General features: G+C 39.1%; 1 protein-coding gene across 1 annotated transcript in view; it reads left to right on the forward strand.

Moving 5' to 3' along the window:
• The first annotated feature begins 8,243 nt into the window (after positions 1-8,243).
• LOC143404258 (rho GTPase-activating protein 29-like) overlaps positions 8,244-20,529 on the forward strand; it is a 30,976-nt gene continuing 18,690 nt past the window's right edge. Inside the window, 3 exon segments of the mRNA XM_076862500.1 lie at positions 8,244-8,430; positions 11,235-11,502; positions 20,226-20,358. Of these exon segments, the coding sequence (XP_076718615.1) occupies positions 8,244-8,430; positions 11,235-11,502; positions 20,226-20,358 (588 nt within the window).

The raw sequence follows: 20,529 nt of genomic DNA on the forward strand, positions 1-20,529 counted from the left end.
TCAGAGATGTGTATTAGCATTATAGATTCTAATTTGAAATAATGTTGGTCTTTTCAGGTTGCCTTTTAGTGCATGGGCTGCCATCTACTTATAATAATGAGTCTGACAATCCACGCAAACGTGATTTGCTGCCTCTTTTGCCAGCATAATGGCTGGGATATTGATCATAATGGTAGAGCAGTTGCAGGTATTTCATTCAATACCAGCAGGACAGGTTGGGAGCTGTGGCTTCTGAGGACACAGTTGGAATGACAGTAAAAACAAAGGTGCATTTCTCTGTCTCCCCACACCAGGGGCAACTTTTCCCCTCTCAGAGTGGCTGTGGGTTCCATCCTTTCTCAATATTTCAGTACAACTGAAGTGGCACCCCCTTTCTCCACAGAAAAGCCCTCTTCACCATGACTGATTTTAGGACTGTCATCAAAAGAGTTCACTGTAGATAAACTTCCTATTTTCATGTTGTCCTGTTTACTTTGCCACTGGCCGAGAAGATACCAGCACTCCAGGTGCTGGACACCCCCTTACAAAAGCATCCAGTTATAGTACTTTAAGAAATGTGCAAACAAGGCCTCTGGCCTTGAGCTGGGATTCACAGAGATATCTACATTTTTAAAATAAGTTACAATTGGGCTCCATGGTTATCAGCTGGCAGGGGGAGGAAAGAAAGGGGAGAAAAAGCTCTCCCCTTCTCAGGTGCTGTCCTTGAAGAGTTAACTTACCCAGAACAGTGAAAGAAAAAGCTGCTTTTATGTGAACTTCTGCAGACTGTGAACTTCTGAGCCCCTCCCCTTACATGTTGGGTATAAAACTGTGAAACTCCCTGAACTCTGGGTTCAGGGGATTGATTGATTACAGCAAAGGCTGTACCCTCTGAACCTGGCTGCAGCCAAATAAAACTGTTTCCTGCTGTCTTCGGTGCCTTGATTCATTTGTCCCTACAACACAACTAAAAATACAATCAACCAAATTGGTGAGCGGCAAGACTCAGTGTAAAGCAACTAAGCTATTCCTACCTGTCTTTCCCTGAGAGCTGTCAATCCAGTGACCAGAAAGGCTCTGTGGACCAGCCAAACCATTGATATCACTGCCCAGTATGGTAGCCACCAGACACGTTGCCAGTTATATTTAAAGTAATTAAAAGTAAGTGAACTAAGAAACAAATTCATCAGGACTAAAACAGATATCTCTTCAGTTATCTGCACATCCAAAAGGTGAAACAATTCCACATTTTCATTGATAGATGAATGGATAAACAAGATGTGGTATGTATACACAGTGGAATATTATTTGGTCTTTTTTAACTCCAGTGCATTCCACAAAATGGATCAACTTTGAGTACAGTATACTAAGTGAAATAATCTAGTCACAAAGGTCAAATATTACATGATTCTCCTTATATGAGGAACACAGAATCATTGTTTAGTCCAAAGTTTTATATACACAAGATGGAAAATTCTGAGGCTGGGGTTGTGGCTCAGCAGCAGAGTACTCACCTAGTGCATGCAAGGTGCTAGGTTTGATCCTCAACACCACATAAAAATGGTTAAATAAAATAAAGGTATTATATCCACCAACAACTAAAAAAATATATATGTATATATGTATATTTTAAAGATATGGAAAATTATGGCAATAAATGTTGGCTATGGAGGCACAACAACGTCAATGGTTTAATGTCACATATTTAAAAATGCTTACATAGCAAATTTTATATTATGCATATTTTACTCCAATTTGAACCATAACCCTTTGTTTTCCCAATAGCCACATGTGGTCAGTGGCTACCACACTAGAGAGCACAAGGAAGATCACTCCCCTTATCACAGGAAACTCTGCTGATGTCATTGCTTTAGCTGCAGGCTATTGGGATTCAGGCAGGTGAAGCAGGGAGCTGACCTTTGGTCCCGGCAAGAGGTTGATGCCCCGCACCCTGCACACACCACAAGTGCAGCATAAATGTAAATGAACCACCTTTATGTGATTGAGACATGACTTAGTTTCTGTACCATCGATTCAAATTGCTTCTATATTCTCTGAAATGTATTAGTCATTTTCAAAACAACTAACCATGAACATACATGGGGTTATCATAGTCTGGCCCATTGTTCCACTCGTCTTTCCAAATACATATATTTGAAATAAGTGTTAAACATGACATCAGTATAAATGTAAACTAGGGTAGTATCTGTCACTTTGCTAATAGAAGCCGCCTCTGGATTGCAAATTCACCAACAGATGAACCAACCAATTGATCATAGGGTGTGGATAAACAGGGATGGGCAGGGGATCACTATATCTTCTTATCTATACTATTCTGTTCCCTTAACTTGTAGTGATGTGTGAATGCTGGGTAGCTATTAGGGATCGAAATTCAAGGTCAGTTTTTGAGAGTCCAAGTCTGACTGACCCCAAATTTAAGGTACTGCACTACAGTCTACAGGTGTTACTTATGATGATCCATTTATTCATTTTTCACTGATATTCTTAAGAGTGGAGATGTATTTTTTTCTTTCCACCCGTAGCATCTATTATCTGGCACTTAATAGTTCTTAAAAAATGCTTCCTGAATAAGTGACCAAAGGCACACACTAGGAGTTCCCCCATCCTGCTCCTCTGCTTTTGTGCAGTGTTGAGCTTTCAGATGGTGAGCAGGTAAGACTGGTATCTTCTTCCCTCCTCTCAAAAGCCCCTCATCATAAAGGAAAAAGTGCCTCCTTGCCCTACCAACTCCACGTTCACTTTCTCTTAGTTTTCAAAAGTAGCTTTCTTATTTTTCATACTAAGTGCATTTTTAAATCTTATTCTAATTTAGTAGCAATAATAAAATATATAAAACTGTGTAACCAGAATGTACCTGAACATGGTCTGTTCCATCGTAAGTGGGTTCCATGACACATAGCATTTCATTGCTCCAGGAGATCCACTGGCTTCCTTCTCCTTCAGCGTCTCCTCTCACCCATGGGGTGGCTTCTAGCAACCATTCCACTCACCAGGGGATGGTTTCATTAACTGTTTAGTTAACTTGGTTTTGACAAGCATACATATGAATACTGCTTGCCAATTTCTTTATTTTTCAGTAAAATAGAAAGCTCTTCCACTTCACTGAGCCTTTTGAAATTTGAAATTCATCCTTCTTGTAACAAATCAGATTGCGTCACTGACAAGCCTTGAGTACCTTCTTCACAGATATAAAATAATCAAACTGTCATTTCTTGCAAATAGACTTCAGGTATAACCACTTTGTTTCCTTTTTTATTTATAATTTTAAAAAGACAAATTATTGTAAATGTTAAATCTGCAGTGTGGTTTGATTCTAGGAAAGGAATCTTTCCATTGTTTTCTAATAATTTGAAGCTGAAAATTTATTTAAATTTATGTTTATCAGTCTAGAAAATTAATTTTTGGAATATCTTTCTACCTAGTTTCTTTTTCTTAGAGAGAGAGAGGGAGGGGGGTAGAGAATTTTTTAATATTTATTTTTTAGTTTTTGGCAGACACAACATCTTTTTTTTTTTTTTTTTTTTTTAATGTGGTGCTGAGGATCGAACCCAGGCCGCACACATGCCAGGCGAGCATGCTACCGCTTGAGCCACATCCCCAGCCCGACCTAGTTTCTTGAATATTACTATCTGGATCACTACATAATAGAGTAAAATTATGCAGATAATAGAAAGCTATGATATAGACATTGATATATAGACATAGACAGTTTTCTAATTACCGTCTCATAATCACATTTGTGCATTATTCATCTTTACTAATCAGAAGACTGAAAAAAAAATTTTTTAAAGTGCATTTGTATTTACTTCATTTGCTATTGCATTTATTGCCATTAATAAGAGTAGTGCAACCAGCTTTTATTGATCATGCTTTTGATTCCAGGCTGCTGAGTACTCAGGAAACCAGAATGCTTAGATACACAAGACCACACTCCTTTCAAGGCCGATGTTCCAATGTTGGACATAAACATGTCAATAGTGACTCAGTGAGCAGCAGTGCTTCTGAGGGGGAGAATGAGCCAGAAGAGTGTAGGCTTCCTGAGGGCAGGTAGTGCCCTTTCAGCATAGCAGGATTTGGGGGGCCCAGGGGGCCAGCACTGAAGTCATCAAGCATTCTATGCACAGGGGCTCGTACAGACTACTGAAGTAGCCGTTAAAAATGCACTCAGGTTAGAAATTCAGCAGACACGTGTATGCTGGGGACAGGTGGATGTGGTCATGTTCATCTGTATTCTGAGTGCAGGAGGCAGAGTGCTCCAGGTGGGCAGGCTATCTAGCATTTCCATAGTTGTGTTGGGACGTCACCTTGGATGTGGGTCTGGTCCTTGAAGGAGCATCATGAACAAACAGAGTGACTTGCCATCACCAGCATGCTGAGAGGCTTAGAAGATGAGGCCATGGCTGATGAGGAGGACAAAAAGGACATGGGGACCAGGGCTCAGAAGGAATCATTAGGAGGCAGAGGGAAGGCAGGTAGAGAGCACAGAGCAGGTGGGGAGAGGTTTCAGGTATTGTAGGGACCAGTCTTAGGAGGTGGGAAGTCAATAGGAGGTGCATTAGGACACAATGGCTGACCCTGGACAAGGATACCTGGGGCTCAGGGCAGTGGGTGCTGGCTGGGGGGACTAGAACAGCAGGCACCATCTCTCTTCTCCACATGGCAACTGCATATCAGACTTGATCCATCTATGACTTCCAATATTTCTCCCAGTACAACAGAACAAAGAGACATAAGGCCTGCTTGTAAGAGCACCCTGGATTTAATGGCTGGTGTAATCTACAATCTAATACATAACTATATGCCCTGACTCCAAAAAGGGCTTGTTAAAATGGCTGAGTCGGGTAACAGTCTAACATTTTATAATCCAATGTTCAACTTCTCTTAACATCAGGTTCACAGTTAATCAACTTACTATCCCTATTTTTCTTATCATAGTGTTATTAGCAATACTTGAATAAAATGCTTTGGATTATATGCAACTTCCTAAATGTTCAAACTATGTTAAAAGGCATAATATTATCATTGTTTATTCTAGGAACTCTCATAATTTTATTTATATATTTATTCATTTTTGATACTGGGAATGAGATCCAGTGGTGCTCTACCACAGAGTTACATCCCCAAGACATTATAATTTTTTATTTTGAGACAGTCTTACTAAATTGCTTAGGACATGCTAAATTGCTGAGTCTGGCCTTAAATTTCTGCTTCTCCAGCCTCAGATTCCTGGGTTGCTAGGATTATAGGAATGAGCCACTATACCCAGTGGGACTCTCATAATTTTAATTATCCCTTATATTTAGCCACCTTTATACCAATCATTTCATCAACACTTACATTCTGAGAAGCTGCTGTGGGCCTAGCATTACTGAACAGTGTATAACACATACAGCTTAGACCACATGTAAAACTTAAGCTTCCTCCAATGCTGAAGATTATCATACCCATAATTATATTTGCATCAGTAAGATGATACTCTAAAAATTCTATAAACTGAATCACTATATAGGCTATCAATTAGTTTCATCAACTTATTTCTCTTAAACCTATTTGGCAAAAAATTGCCTAAATTTTTCATTTTTTTCTCCAACTCACTATGAGCACCACTTTTAAAATTAACAACCCAACTCTTTCTCCAAGTACCATCTTTCCAAAACATCAGATATAGAAAAAACTACATATCTACATATTAATTTTCTACAAATATGCTTAGTTATGGCATTTACTGTCAGAAAACTAGTTCTAGTCTATATTTTTTTTGAGGCGACTCTAATTCCAACTCTAATAATTATCACCCAGTGAGGAAACCAAGCTGAATAATTAAGTGCAAAACTTTATTTCCTGTTCTTTATCATGATTGTCTCTTTACCTGTACTGATAGCATTATTCTATGTTCAACACTCTACAGCTTCATTCAATTTTTTTTAATAACCAACTACTGAATTACCAAGCTCCTTATGTAATGGCCTTCTATGTTTGGCAAACATAATAGCATTCACAGTAAAAATATTCCTTTACATCCCCTGTTTCTAGTTACCAAAAGCACACATAGAAGCCACAGTTGCTGGATCTACAGACCTTGTAGCTGTGTTACCAAGACTAGGAGGATATAGTATAATAAGCACTACTATAATTCCAAATCCACTAATACAATGTACACCCTATCCATTTCTAATATAATTGCTATGGAGAATCACCAAATGCTACAAATAACAAACTCTATTTTTTTGAAACAGCTTTGAAAATTGCTCATCACAAATTTATCTCCATCATATAGCACTAGTAATTGTGGCCACTCTTATCCAAAACCACAATGTTTTATTGGAGTCACAGTCCTAATCATCCCACAGCCTCACATCATCAATGTTATTTTGCCTCACAAACTCAGACTACGAATCCATAGTAGAATTACTCTTGGTTTGTGGAATACAGATATTAACTCCTTTAATTGTAACATGATGAGTACTGGTAAGTCTAACTAACCTATCTGCATCACCAGGTATCAGTTCAGCTGGAGAATTATTTGTAGTTATAGCATCATTTTCATGACTTAGTTTTACCATTCTCCTAAGAGGACTCAATATACTAATTATGGCCTTATATTCCCTCCACACATTAATCACAATGTGTGGAGAATTCACATACCACCTTAATAACATGAAAACATCCTTCACACTAGAAAACAATATTTACACATCACCTACTTATATAACTTCTGTCACTTAACCCACAAATATTTTATGATCCACTTAAACAAAACATTGGATGGTGAATCTTACACTAGAAGCTTAAAACTCTGTATTTATCAGAAACTGTACAAGAATTGCAACTCATGCCTCCTTTGAACTCATGGTGTAAATTTCTAGCTCATTTATAACAAAATGACTCTCAACTTTTACAGAATAGAAATAAATAATCTGTTGATTTTAGGAGCCAAATAAAAGTAAAAAAAAGAAAAAGAAAAAAATAAAGCTAAATAAAAGTAACACATTTAAGGGCTGGGGTTGGGACTCACCTGTAGAGTACTTACCTTGCACATGTGTGGCATAGAGGCACTGGGTTCAATCATCAGCACCACATTTAAAAAAATTAATGAAGGTATTTTGTCCACGTAAAACATCATCTTTGTACTCATGCTCCTTCACCTTCATGTCCTCCTGCAACTTGGCTGACTCCTCTTCACCAGTGTACCTGGCAATTATGATGCCAGGGTCCTTGCCAATGAAATCCTGTTCCACTTCTTCTATGTCTCCCACATCAGAGTCAGAATCTGGCCTCCAGCAGCCCAGGGCTCCTTATAGGGGGTGCCAGAGCTTCTTGGGCCAACACATAACCTCCCCTCTGTGTCTCCATCAGCAATGACTAGGTGAAGGAAAAAGCCATTGGCAGACTGTCACTGAGACAAGGGATCCAATCCGCCAATGGCCAGAGCCCCCCCCTCCCCCATGCACTTCTGTAGCTTCTGCAGACTGCAGTCCCCACTCTGCAATGTCAGTGCTGGCAGCAAGCTCTGAGGACGGAATTGGGTGAAAGTGCTATTCAAGTCACATGGCCAGTCCTCTTCTTCCGGGCAGCAGGTTGAGTGCCCTCGCTGGACCTCCTGGGCACAATGCTCCAAGGTCTCCCTTCCCCTCACTCATCCTCCTTGGTAAAGGTCTGCTTCTTTTTGCTGGCCACAGCATTGCTGGCAGCAGGGGCTCCAAGAAAAAGCTGTCAGGCTTATTCTCTAGGGCATCCACCTGCTTCTGGGGGACTGGATCAGAGTGCTTCACAGCTGACAGCCTGTGATCCACAACCGCCCTCATCTGCCGCTGGCCCTGGTTCCACCCCCATGAGCGCTGCGCAGTGACTGGTCTCTGGGGGACTTGACAGTGCATGGCGGGGAGGGGCTTCTGTGGCCAGGGTGGTCTTGGAGGTGGCTTGATAGGGCATCCAAGGGCAATGCGTGGGGGATGGAGGCAGGGAGCTCTGGCCCTCTCTTGCCATGCATTTGGCGGGAGTCTGAGTCCTGGACACTGGAGGAAGCACGGGGATGAGTGTGGGATGGAGGTGGTCGCTCTGGTGCTGCACTGGGCTGGGGACTGTAGAGATGACTGCTGACCAATTGCCATCCAGGGTCAGGGCGGCCACAGGGTCACCCGGTGGTCCCGGAGGGAAGGCAGCTGTGGGCGGGGCGGGGTCTTCCGGGAGGATGGAACCTTGAGATGGGCGCCCATGAGAGGTAGACGTCAGGAGTGGGCACTATGGGAACCGGAACACTGTGGTCCTTGGTGATAAGTGAGCAGTTGGAGCAGGATGACGACTCTGCGGCAGCTGAGGACCAGAGCGATACTCGATACTCGCCATACTCATGGGTTAACTTGACTTTTCCTTCTTGCTTTTCGGGTCTTCACAATCGTCTTTCCCACTGGGATCTGTTTGTAAGTGTGGGTACATTTCCTGAAATTTCATTCTGATGAGTACCTAGGTAAAGAAACTAACAAGTGCTGTTCCCTTTTTACTTTTTCTTTACACACTTCACCTCATCTAGGCCTTCCTTGATGACTACTTTGAGCAGGAAAGGGGGCCTAAAGGTGCAGGGACACCCTCTTTGCCTTTCTTTCTGAGTGTATCTCTATCTTATCTCTTCTCTGTCCTTCCCTTATTACTGTCCCTTCTGTTTCCATTCACCTTTTTTCAACCATGACCTTAGCACAGAAAGTTAGGGTCTAAATTGGAATTGATAAGCTGGGAGATCCCAACTGCTACAAGGAGAGTATGTCCCTGTGAGTATGTGTCCAGGATTCCCCAAGACCCTGTCGGTGATAAAAATCTGGTGTTCCAGAGGTGGCCCCCCTTCTGAGGAAACCAGTGGACCAGGACTGTCCTTTTCTTTGAGTCAGACAGTTGCTGGTTTATTTCACTTTTTCACTACTGTCCCTGTCTTAGAGACCAAGGAGAGGGTTCCACACTGAGTCATTTGGATCTTTGACATCCACTGAGTTCTTTGGATCTTTTGGGGGAAGGGAGGAGTGTTAGGTGTTTTGTGAATATTCCAAGACCATTTCTAAACAGCAGGCAGCTTTTTGTTCTATATCAGTTTTGTTCTTTTCCTCTTTGGGTTCACTTCACCTCCTTATTGAGTTTGGGTGTAGGGGTCTCCCTCTTCATGGAAAAGAATTCAAAATTAGATGTGAAGGTGAGAATTTAGGATGAGTAAATAAATCACAGCACATTATACATATATACACATGTGTCTTTGAAATTTAGATCCTTTTCCCTGCAGTGAGTTCTTTAAGCAGTTTGCCAGAAATGCCTACTTAAAAATGCTTCCTTATTGTAAAAACTGTGCAAGTGAGGAACAATGATACTTAAGCCTAATTAGGTTGACAATATCTATAACTCTATTCTCATGATTTTGATAAAATCTTTCAGACTGAATTTGAAGAAAGCCCCATGGGCCCAGGCAGAAAAGTTTCTGCCCCCAAGTTGGCAGGATATTGAAGTTTGGCTGAGTTGAAGAATCACTATTCAGTGAATGTAGGGTAACAGCAGCCCACTCCACCTCCCCAAAATAGAACAACCTCTCAATTATCATGGCCTTCACCTCCCACCTGTAAAAGCCCTTGACCTAGGAATGTGGGAATTTACAACTGCTCTTTGTCCCAGGGGGTTAGTACTACCAGTGAGCAAAGATGATTCCCAGAAGGGATTCTGGAAGGATTTTGATTCCTATCTATCTTAATTTATTCAGCATTCACTCTGAAAATTTATCAGGATCTCACTTTATGCTAGACAGACTCCCTGTAGACCCTTTCCATTTAATGAGTGACAGAATACAATAACCAAAAACTAGAACCAAAAAAATGATTATTTTCAATGGAGGGAATGAAGTGATATTTTTGTGTGAATTTGAAAGTAAAGGGTAATTTTAATAAGGACAGAAGGGAGGGGGGCTTCCTGCACAGAATTGCTGGTTATCTCTAATGTCTACCAGGATCTCACTGCTTTGACAGTGCAGTCATTTGCTCAGAGCCACTGAGGAATCTGAAAGAGAGCTAGCTCTGTAGGTGGCCAGAATGTGCAGGTTCTCAAATCAAGTCAGAACCACTTGATCTGAGACAACAAGTCACAGACAATAGCTCTGCTTTGAAGCTTTGAAGAGTAGTTGGTTTGCTGTTTCTTTTAAATTTCCCATTCACTTTCATCATGGTGATGAGCCACACACATAAAAATAATTCATATGTGTAAAGAATACAGGGGATTGATAATGGTTGGGAGCACATTCTGGTCTTTTCTGTGGAAAGTGGTATGTGTTTTATTAATTGTCTTTATGATTACATGATAAGGAATTGAGCCACCTTGTTCATAGAGCAGATTTTCGGCAATAATGCCTCCCTTGATAAGAGTTTTATTTTTCTTGAAGAAAGTTTCAGGGTGTATTGCTGAGAAAGTTTTCAAATGTCACAGTCTTCCTTTTTATTTTATTTGTTGTGGTGTTACTTATTGAACCAGGGCTTTAGGCATGCTAGGCAAGCACTCTACCACTGAACTACACTCTAGCCCCATAGTCTTCCTTTGAAAGGAAGAGGTAGGAGCTAATTAACATGTTTATAGAAGTGTTAGGGACTGGTAAGTTCAGTTTCAACTTCAGGGTGTATGCAGACAGAACCTTCCATAATTTTACTTATAATATATTTCTCTAATATTCATTGAGTACCACCATGATGTCACACTTGTGCTTAGCATGTTAGAATGAATGGCTGGCTTCCACAGGACATTCAGGGGACTTTAGGATTGGTTGAGCCTTGCTGTAGAGAAATGGGAAGGAGAGTGATGGAGCTTATGGGGATGATCTTGAGATAGCCCAGAGTAGATCTGAAGGTAGACTTAAAAAACAAAAACAAGTTTTTATTATGGGAAATTTCAAACAGGCATCAAAGTAGGCTAAACAGTATTTGAACTCTGTGTATACAACCTCAGTTTCAAAAATTACCAACACCTGAACAGTCTTTTATCTCTACTACCATTATAAGTAATAATCCTTAAAAGCAATTATACACAATATATCAACATGGCTGTGTTCCTAAAACATCCTTTATTTATAAAAATAGGCAGCTACCCTTCATAACCCTGAATTCAAAGATGGATAGTGTTAGGTTGTATGTTTAGGTGTGTGATTCCTGTTCATTTTAGAGTTGACTGAAATAAGGTTTGAAGTTCGTCCCTCACATTATGGATATCTGTTATTTCAGCACCATTTATTGAAAGACCACGGAATTACTTTGGCATCTCTGACAGAAATCGGTTGACTGGGATCCAAGGTGGCAGAGTAGAGGAGATCCTGCTTCAAGCTGCTCTGTGCCTGAATCAGAGAAAGCTATCAGGTGGCTTCTCCTGCCCGGGTCTTGCCTTGAGGGAACACAACATCTCAGTGCATGTGACAGGACCCCATCCAGCGGATTTTCACAGAATCCACCTGAGCTGCGAACACCAAGCAGAACTCAGAGCCTCTGTGTTCAGGTGAGACTCCAGGCTTCAGTCCCAAAGCCCACAGTTTGAGCACAGGCGCGACTCTCAAGTGGGGGAGCAGAGACACCAACTAAGCACCTCGGCGAAGTGGCAGAACTCCAGGGGATGCTCTGCTCCCACGCAGGTCCCCAGACCACATTCTAGGCACAGCACAAGGACATCCCAGCTCCCCCCACCTCACCAGACACCCCGACTGGGAAAAGGACTGACTCCACCTTTCTCACCATCTTTGGTGGGTGTGGTTACCAGCCAGATCTGTGACTGAACAGGTACCTGGGTTCCAAATCCGCTCCCCCAGCTGTAATAACTCCGTATAGAAACTATCAGCACAAAATCAGCTCTCAGTTGAACAGGAGTGCAGTGCCACCAGGATGCTGCCCACTTGTTGCAATCCTAAGGTGGAGGGCGTGAGGTCCCCCCGATGATAAGCAAGAGAGGGGAGGGGGCTAAAACCTAGGAGCAACTCAGAGAGACCAAGATTAGGGAAGCCCAGACAAGAGAGGGAGAGCTTTAGTCTTCTCACACTGGTTACCTACACCACACTGAGGGCAGAGAACCAAGCTTGGAATAGACAACTCTACCTACTAAAAGAGAAGAAAAGGGAACTCTGAGAGTATTTTGTTGTTGTTTGTTTGTTTTGTTTTTTGTTTTCTTCTCTTCCATTTTATCCTCTTACTTTCTCCTCTACCCCTCCTCCTCTGGTCCTCACAACCCCAACATATGTGAAACCAAGAACTTTGCATGAAATAGAACTGAGTCACCAGAATAATATAATATAAAGGAATTGCATAAGCCAGCCCTCTTTTTTTTTTTTACTTTCTCTCTCTCTCTTTTCTCTTTTTTGCTTCCTTTTTATTTTTCTTCCTCCCTCTCTTTCTCTTTCAACCTCCTAATTTTAACTAGTTTTACTCCTTGTAATTTTCTAAACACATATAGGTGTTTGTTTTTATGCATTCTACTGTCCTCCCACATACTTGTCTCCCCTAAATTATCTCCTGTCTATTCCCCTGCTACTAACCCTCTTGATTAGAGTTCTCCTCCAAATTTCCTAAGTTTTATTAATCCATTGCCCTCACATCTTTCACCCTTAACATAACATCAGATACCTGACCTCCAGTTCTCTGTCCACCACCAGAAGAAAGTGTACACCTTCCATGAAACTACTGATTATATTTTAAATTATAATTGAATCTAACATTACTAGACATTGAGACTAACTATAAATGTCTTAATAGCAGTAATTTACACATAGGTGATGTATTGTTTATATTGGAAATGTCAACATTGTCTTTCCCCACAAAGAAGGGATCTTGGAATACACAAGAGCACCACAAATCTATAGGGTAAAAAGAATAACACACCAGTCCCACAGAGCAGGAAAGAAATACCAGCAACATGAAAAGACAAGGGAAGAAAATACCACAAACAATTGAAGACAATGCATCATTAGAAGAATAATTAGAAACAGAAGAAAAAATTACAGAGAAAGATTTCAGGATTTACATTAATCAGATGTTTTGGAATCTCAAAAAAGACATTAGACAACAAATACAGACAGTTAAAGAATACTTTGACAATGAGCTACATAAACAAATCCAAGAAACAAAAGATGACCTCTACAGGGAGATTGAGGATTGAGGATATATATATATATATATATATATATATATATATATACTTGAAATGAAAGAAATATGAACCAAATTAAAAACACAAATGAGAACATCACCAGCAGAGTATACAACTTAGAAGATAGAACATCACGAAGACAAAGTATATCATCTTTAAAAGAATGTAGACAGCACAGCAAAAATGATAAGAAACCATGAGCAGAAAACCCAAGAAATATGGCATAGCATAAAAAGACCAAATTTAAGAGTCATTGGGATAGAGGAAGGCACAGAGGTCCAAACCAAAGGAATGTGCAATCTATTCAATGAAATAATATCAGAAATATTTCCAGACATGAAGGCTGAAATGGAAATCCAAATCCAAGAAGCCTACAGGACACTGAATGTGCAAAATCACAACAGACCCATACCAAGACACATTATAATGAAAATGCTCAATATACAGAAATAGGAGAGAATTTTAAAAGCCACAAGAGAATGGAATCAGATTACATATAGGGGTAAACTAATTAGTATAATGGCAGATTTCTCAACACATTCCCTGAGAGCTAGAAGATCCTGGAACAACATATTTCAAACCAGAAAGATAATGGGTTCCAACCAAGAATCTTGTATCAGGGAGAGAAATGAATTACAGTAGATGGGGTAGAGAGAGAAGATGGGAGCTAAACTGTGGAGCCAGCCTAGATATTTTTCAGTGGATGAATGGATAAAAAAAATGTGGCATTTATACACAATGGAATACTACTCAGCATGATAAAAGAACAAAATCATGGCATTTGCAGGTAAATGGATGGTGTTGGAGAAGATAATGCTAAATAAAGTCAGCCAATTCCTAAAAAACAATGCCAAATATTTTCTCTGCTATAAGTGGGGTGACTTATAGTTGAGTTGGGAGAAACAGCATGGGAGGATGAGATTAATTCTAGAGAGGGGTGTGAGGGAAAGAGAGGAGGGAGGGGATTAGCAAGGATGGTGGAATGTGATGGACATCATTATACAAAGTACATATATGAAGATTTGAAATGGGTGTCAACATACCTTATATACAAACAGAGATATGAAAAATTGTGATATATATGTGTATTAAGAATTGTAATGTAAAAGGCAAAGTATTTCAACTGGAGAAGAACATAGACAGCTCAGCAAAGCTGTTAAGAAACCATGAACAGAACATTCAAGAAATATGGGATAACATAAAGAGACCCAACTTAAGAGTCATGGGGATACAGGAAGGTATTGAGGTCCAAACCAAAGGAATGAGCAATCTATTCAACGAAATAATACGAGAAAACTTCCCAGACTTGAAGAATGAGACATAATCCCAAATCCTAGAAGCCTACAGGACGCCGAATGTGCAAAATCATAAGAGATCCACACCTAGACACATTATAATGAAGATGCCCAACATACAGAATAAGGAGAGAATTTTAAAAGCTACAAGAGAAAGGAAGCAGATTACATTTAGGGGTAAACCAATCAGGATAACAGCTGATCTTTCAACACAGACTCTGAAAGCTAGAAGATCCTGGAATAACATATTTCAAACACTGAAAGAAAATGGGTTCCAACCAAGAATTGTGTATCCTGCGAAATTAAGCTTCAGGATGGAAGATGAAATTAAAACCTTCCATGATAAACAAAAGTTAAAAGAATTTGCAGCTAGAAAACCATCTCTTCAAAACATCCTCGGCAAAATATTACAGGAAGAGGAAATGGAAAATATCAATGAAAACCAACAGCGGGAGGTAGTACAGTAACGGGGGGGGGGGAATAATCAAAGAGGAAAACAAACCATGTTTAGTAACATAAATAAACAAATATGGCTGGAAGAACAACCCATATCTCAATAATAACCCTAAATGTTAATGGCTTAAACTCACCAATTAAGAGACACAGGCTAGTAGAATGGATCACAAAACAAGACCCAACAATATGCTGCCTTCAGGAGACGCATTTGATAGGAAAAGATATACATAGACTGAAGGTGAAAGGTTGGGAAAAATCATATCACTCATATGGACTTCGGAAACAAGCAGGAGTGTCCATACTCATATCAAATAAAATAGATTTCAAGCCAAAGTTAATCAAAAGGGATGAAGAGGGACACTACATACTTCTCAAGGGAACCATACACCAAGAAGACATAACAATCATAAATATATATGCCCCAAACAATGGTGCAGCTATGTTCATCAAACAAACTCTTCTCAAGTTCAAGAGTCTAATAGACCACCATACAATAATCATGGGAGACTTCAACACACCTCTCTCACCACTGGACAGATCTTCCAAACAAAAGTTGAATAAGAAAACTATAGAGCTCAATAACACAATTAATAACCTAGACTTAATTGACATATATAGAATATACCACCCAACATCAAGCAGTTACACTTTTTTCTCAGCAGCACATGGATCCTTCTCAAAAATAGATCATATATTATGTCACAGGGCAACTCTTAGACAATATAAAGGAGTAGAGATAATACCATGCATCTTATCTGATCATAATGGAATGAAATTGAAAATTAACAATAAAAGAAGTAAGGAAAAATCATGCATCACTTGGAGAATGAACAATAGGTTACTGAATGATCAATGGGTTATAGAAGACATCAAGGAGGAAATTAAAAAATTCTTAGAGATAAATGAAAACACAGACACAACATATCGGAATCTATGGGACACATTGAAAGCAGTTCTAAGAGGAAAATTTATTGCTTGGAGTTCATTCCTTAAAAAAAGAAAAAACCAACAAATAAATGATCTAATACTTCAACTCAAAATCCTAGAAAAAGAAGAGCAAAACAACAGCAAAAGAAGTAGAAGACAAGAAATAATTAAAATCAGAGCTGAAATTAATGAAATCGAAACGAAAGAAACAATTGAAAAAATTGACAAAACTAAAAGTTGGTTCTTTGAAAAAATAAATAAAATCGACAGACCCTTAGCCACGCTAACAAAGAGAAGAAGAGAGAGAACTCAAATTACCAGCATACGGGATGAAAAAGGCAATATCACAACAGACACTTCAGAAATACAGAAGATTATCAGAAATTATTTTGAATCCTTATAGTCCAATAAAATAGAAGATAGTGAAGGCATCAATAAATTTCTTAAGTCATATGATTTGCCCAGATTGAGTCAGGAGGATATTGACAACCTAAACAGACCAATATCAATTGAGGAAATAGAAGATACCATCAAAAGACTACCAACTAGGAAAAGCCCAGGACCGGATGGGTATACAGCAGAGTTTTTCAAAACCTTTAAAGAGGAACTAATACCAATACTTTTCAAGCTATTTCAGGAAATAGAAAAAGAGGGAGAACTTCCAAATTCATTCTATGAGGCCAACATCACCCTGATTCCTAAACCAGACAAAGACACTTCAAAGAAAGAAAACTACAGACCAATATCTCTAATGAACCTAGATGCAAAAATCCTCAATAAACTTCTGGCGAACCGGATACAAAAACATATCAAAAAAATTGTGCACCATGATCAGGTAGGATTTATCCCTGGGATGCAAGGTTGGTTCAATATACGGAAATCAATAAATGTTATTCACCACATCAACAGGCTTAAAAATAAGAACCATATGGTCATCTCGATAGATGCGGAAAAAGCATTCGACAAAGTACAGCATCCCTTTATGTTCAAAACTCTAGAAAAACTAGGGATAACAGGAACATACCTCAACATTGTAAAAGCAATCTATGCTAAGCCTCAGGCTAGCATCATTCTGAATGGAGAAAAACTGAAGGCATTCCCTCTAAAATCTGGAACAAGACAGGGATGCCCTCTCTCACCACTTCTGTTCAACATAGTTCTCGAATCACTGGCCAGAGCAATTAGACAGACGAAAGAAATTAAAGGCATAAAAATAGGAAAAGAAGAACTCAAATTATCACTATTTGCAGATGACATGATTCTATACCTAGCAGACCCAAAAGGGTCTACAAAGAAACTATTAGAGCTAATAAATGAATTCAGCAAAGTGGCAGGCTATAAAATCAACACGCATAAACCAAAGGCATTCCTGTATATCAGCGACAAATCCTCTGAAATGGAAATGAGGACAACCACCCCATTCACAATATCCTCAAAGAAAATAAAATACTTGGGAATCAACCTAACAAAAGAGGTGAAAGACTTATACAAAGAAAACTACAGAACCCTAAAGAGAGAAATAGAAGAAGATCTTAGAAGATGGAAAAATATACCCTGTTCATGGATAGGTAGAAGTAACATCATCAAAATGGCGATATTACCAAAAGTTCTCTATAGGTTTAATGCAATGCCAATCAAAATCCCAACGGCATTTCTTGTAGAAATAGAGAAAGCAATCATAAAATTCATATGGAAAAATAAAAGACCCAGAATAGCAAAAACAATTCTAAGCAGGAAATGTGAATCAGGCAGTATAGCTATACCAGACTTCAAACTATACTACAGAGCAATAGTAACAAAAACAGCATGGTACTGGTACCAAAACAGGCAGGTGGACCAATGGTACAGAATAGAGGACACAGAAACCAATCCACAAAACTACAACTATCTTATATTTGATAAAGGGGCTAAAAGCATGCAATGGAAGAAGGATAGCATCTTCAACAAATGGTGTTGGGAAAACTGGAAATCCATATGCAACAAAATGAAACTGAATCCCTTTCTCTCGCCATGCACAAAAGTTAACTCAAAGTGGATCAAGGAACTTGATATCAAATCAGAGACATGGCATCTGATAGAAGAAAAAGTTGGCTATGATCTACATACTGTGGGGTCGGGCTCCAAATTCCTCAATAGGACACCCATAGCACAACAGTTAATAACTAGAATCAACAAATGGGACTTACTCAAACTAAAAAGTTTTTTCTCAGCAAAAGAAACAATGAGAGAGGTAAATAGGGAACCTACGTCCTGGGAACAAATCTTTACTCCTCACACTTCAGACAGAGCCCTAATATCCAGAATATACAAAGAACTAAAAAAATTAGACAATGAGATAACGAATAACCCAATCAACAAATGGGCCAAGGACCTGAACAGAAATTTCTCAGAGGAGGACATACAATCAATCAACAAGTATATGAAAAAATGCTCACCATCTCTAGCAGTCAGAGAAATGCAAATCAAAACCACCCTAAGATACCATCTCACTCCAGTAAGATTGGCAGCCATTAGGAAGTCAAACAGCAACAAGTGCTGGCGAGGATGTGGGGAAAAGGGTACTCTTGTACATTGCTGGTGGGACTGCAAATTGGTGCGGCCAATTTGGAAAGCAGTATGGAGATTTCTTGGAAAGCTCGGAATGGAACCACCATTTGATCCAGCTATTCCACTACTCGGTCTATTCCCTAAAGACCTAAAAAGAGCACACTATAGGGACACTGCTACATCCATGTTCATAGCAGCACAATTCACAATAGCAAGACTGTGGAACCAACCTAGATGCCCTTCAATAGACGAATGGATAAAAAAAATGTGGCATTTATACACAATGGAGTATTACTCTGCATTAAGAAATGACAAAATCATAGAATTTGGAGGGAAATGGATGGCATTAGAGCAGATTATGCTAAGTGAAGCTAGCCAATCCCTTAAAAACAAATGCCAAATGTCTTCTTTGATATAAGGAGAGTAACTAAGAACAGAGTAGGGAAGAAGAGCATGAGAAGAAGATTAACATTAAACAGGGATGAGAGGTGGGAGGGAAAGGGAGAGAGAAGGGAAATTGCATGTAAATGGAAGGAGACCCTCAGGGGTATACAAAATTACATACAAGAGGAAGTGAGGGGAAAGGAGGGAAAATATAAGGGGGAGAAATGAATTACAGTAGAGGGGGTAGAGAGAGAAGAGGGGAGGGGAGGGGGGAGGGGGGATAGTAGAGGATAGGGAAGGCAGCAGAATACAACAGACTCCAGAATGGCAATATGTAAATCAATGGTTGTGCAACTGAAGTGATTCTGCAATCTGTATATGGGGTAAAAATGGGAGCTCATATCCCACTTGAATCAAAGTGTGAAATATGATATATAAAGAACTATGTAATGTTTTGAACAACCTACAATAAAAATTAATTAAAAAAAAAGAATTGTAATGCAAAAAAAATAGAACATATATACTGGCATAAACTGAAGTGAACATACTTTATATTCAGAGATACAAAAAATTGTGCTCTGTATGTGTAATAAGAATTGAAATGCATTCCAGTGTTGTCATGTATTTTAAAAAAAAATAAGTGAATTTAAAAAAAGAAATAGCTTCACTAAATACAAGAGAGTCTACTTTGGATTCTATTTTATTCTGTTGATTTGCATGTCTCTTCCTAGGCCAAAAGCACACTGGCTTGAATCCTGTAGCTCTACAGTGAATTGTAAAGTCAAGCAGTCTAGATTCTCTAAAATTTCTTTGGCTCTCCTATATCTTTAACATTTTCATATAAACTTTAGAATCAGCTTGTTAATTTCTGCATAAAAATGTGCAGGGTTCTTCCAAAATCCTATATACTCAGCAATAAAAGAGAATAAAATCATGGCATTTTCAGATAAATGGATGGTGTGGGAGAAGATAATGCTCAGTGAAGCTAGGCAAGCCCAAAGAAACAAATGCCAAATGTTTTCTCTGATATAAGGAGGCTGATTCATAGTGGGATAGGGAGGGTGAACAAGGGAAGACTCTGGAGCAGAGGGGTGGGAGGGGAAGGGAGAGAACATGGGGTTAGAAATGATGGTGGAATGAGAAAGTTATCATTATGCCAAATACATGTATGAAGACAGGAATTGGTATGAATATACTTTGTATATGACCAGAGATGTGAACTATTGTGCTCTTCATGTGTAATATGAATTCTAATACATTCCACTGTCATAAGTAAATAAAAAAAGAAAAAAAATGTGTTTTATAAGAGATCAATAAATGAGATGCTTTTTAATGTTAGAAATGCAAAATAATAGCTTTTCGTAATATATAAGTAATCTCAAAGTCTAAAAATTATTCCATGTACAATATCATGTGGTATATGTTTTTGTCATTTTACCCTTCTTACATACTAACATTTCTGTTGTAAGGACCCAGCTCCCTTGGAACATTTCAGCAATCATTAATGGCTAAAGCAGCTGCCACCCATAAGTTTAGAAAATGGAGATATCCAGCAAGATGTAGATACTGTGAACGCATTGCCATATTTCAAGGTCTTAAATGCGAAGAGGTAAGATCTTTTTGGAATCACAATTTTTTTCTTTTGCTATATACTTTTTTGTTATGACTTTACTTATTTAGAGATGTGTGTGTCCACACACAAACACACATTTAAATATATATAAATTTGTTGTTTGTACTCCTGGGAACTAAATTTAGGGTCTTGCACATGCCATATTTT

This window comes from Callospermophilus lateralis, chromosome 7 (genome assembly GCF_048772815.1).
Source record: "Callospermophilus lateralis isolate mCalLat2 chromosome 7, mCalLat2.hap1, whole genome shotgun sequence".
Classification (NCBI taxonomy): Eukaryota; Metazoa; Chordata; class Mammalia; order Rodentia; family Sciuridae; genus Callospermophilus; species Callospermophilus lateralis.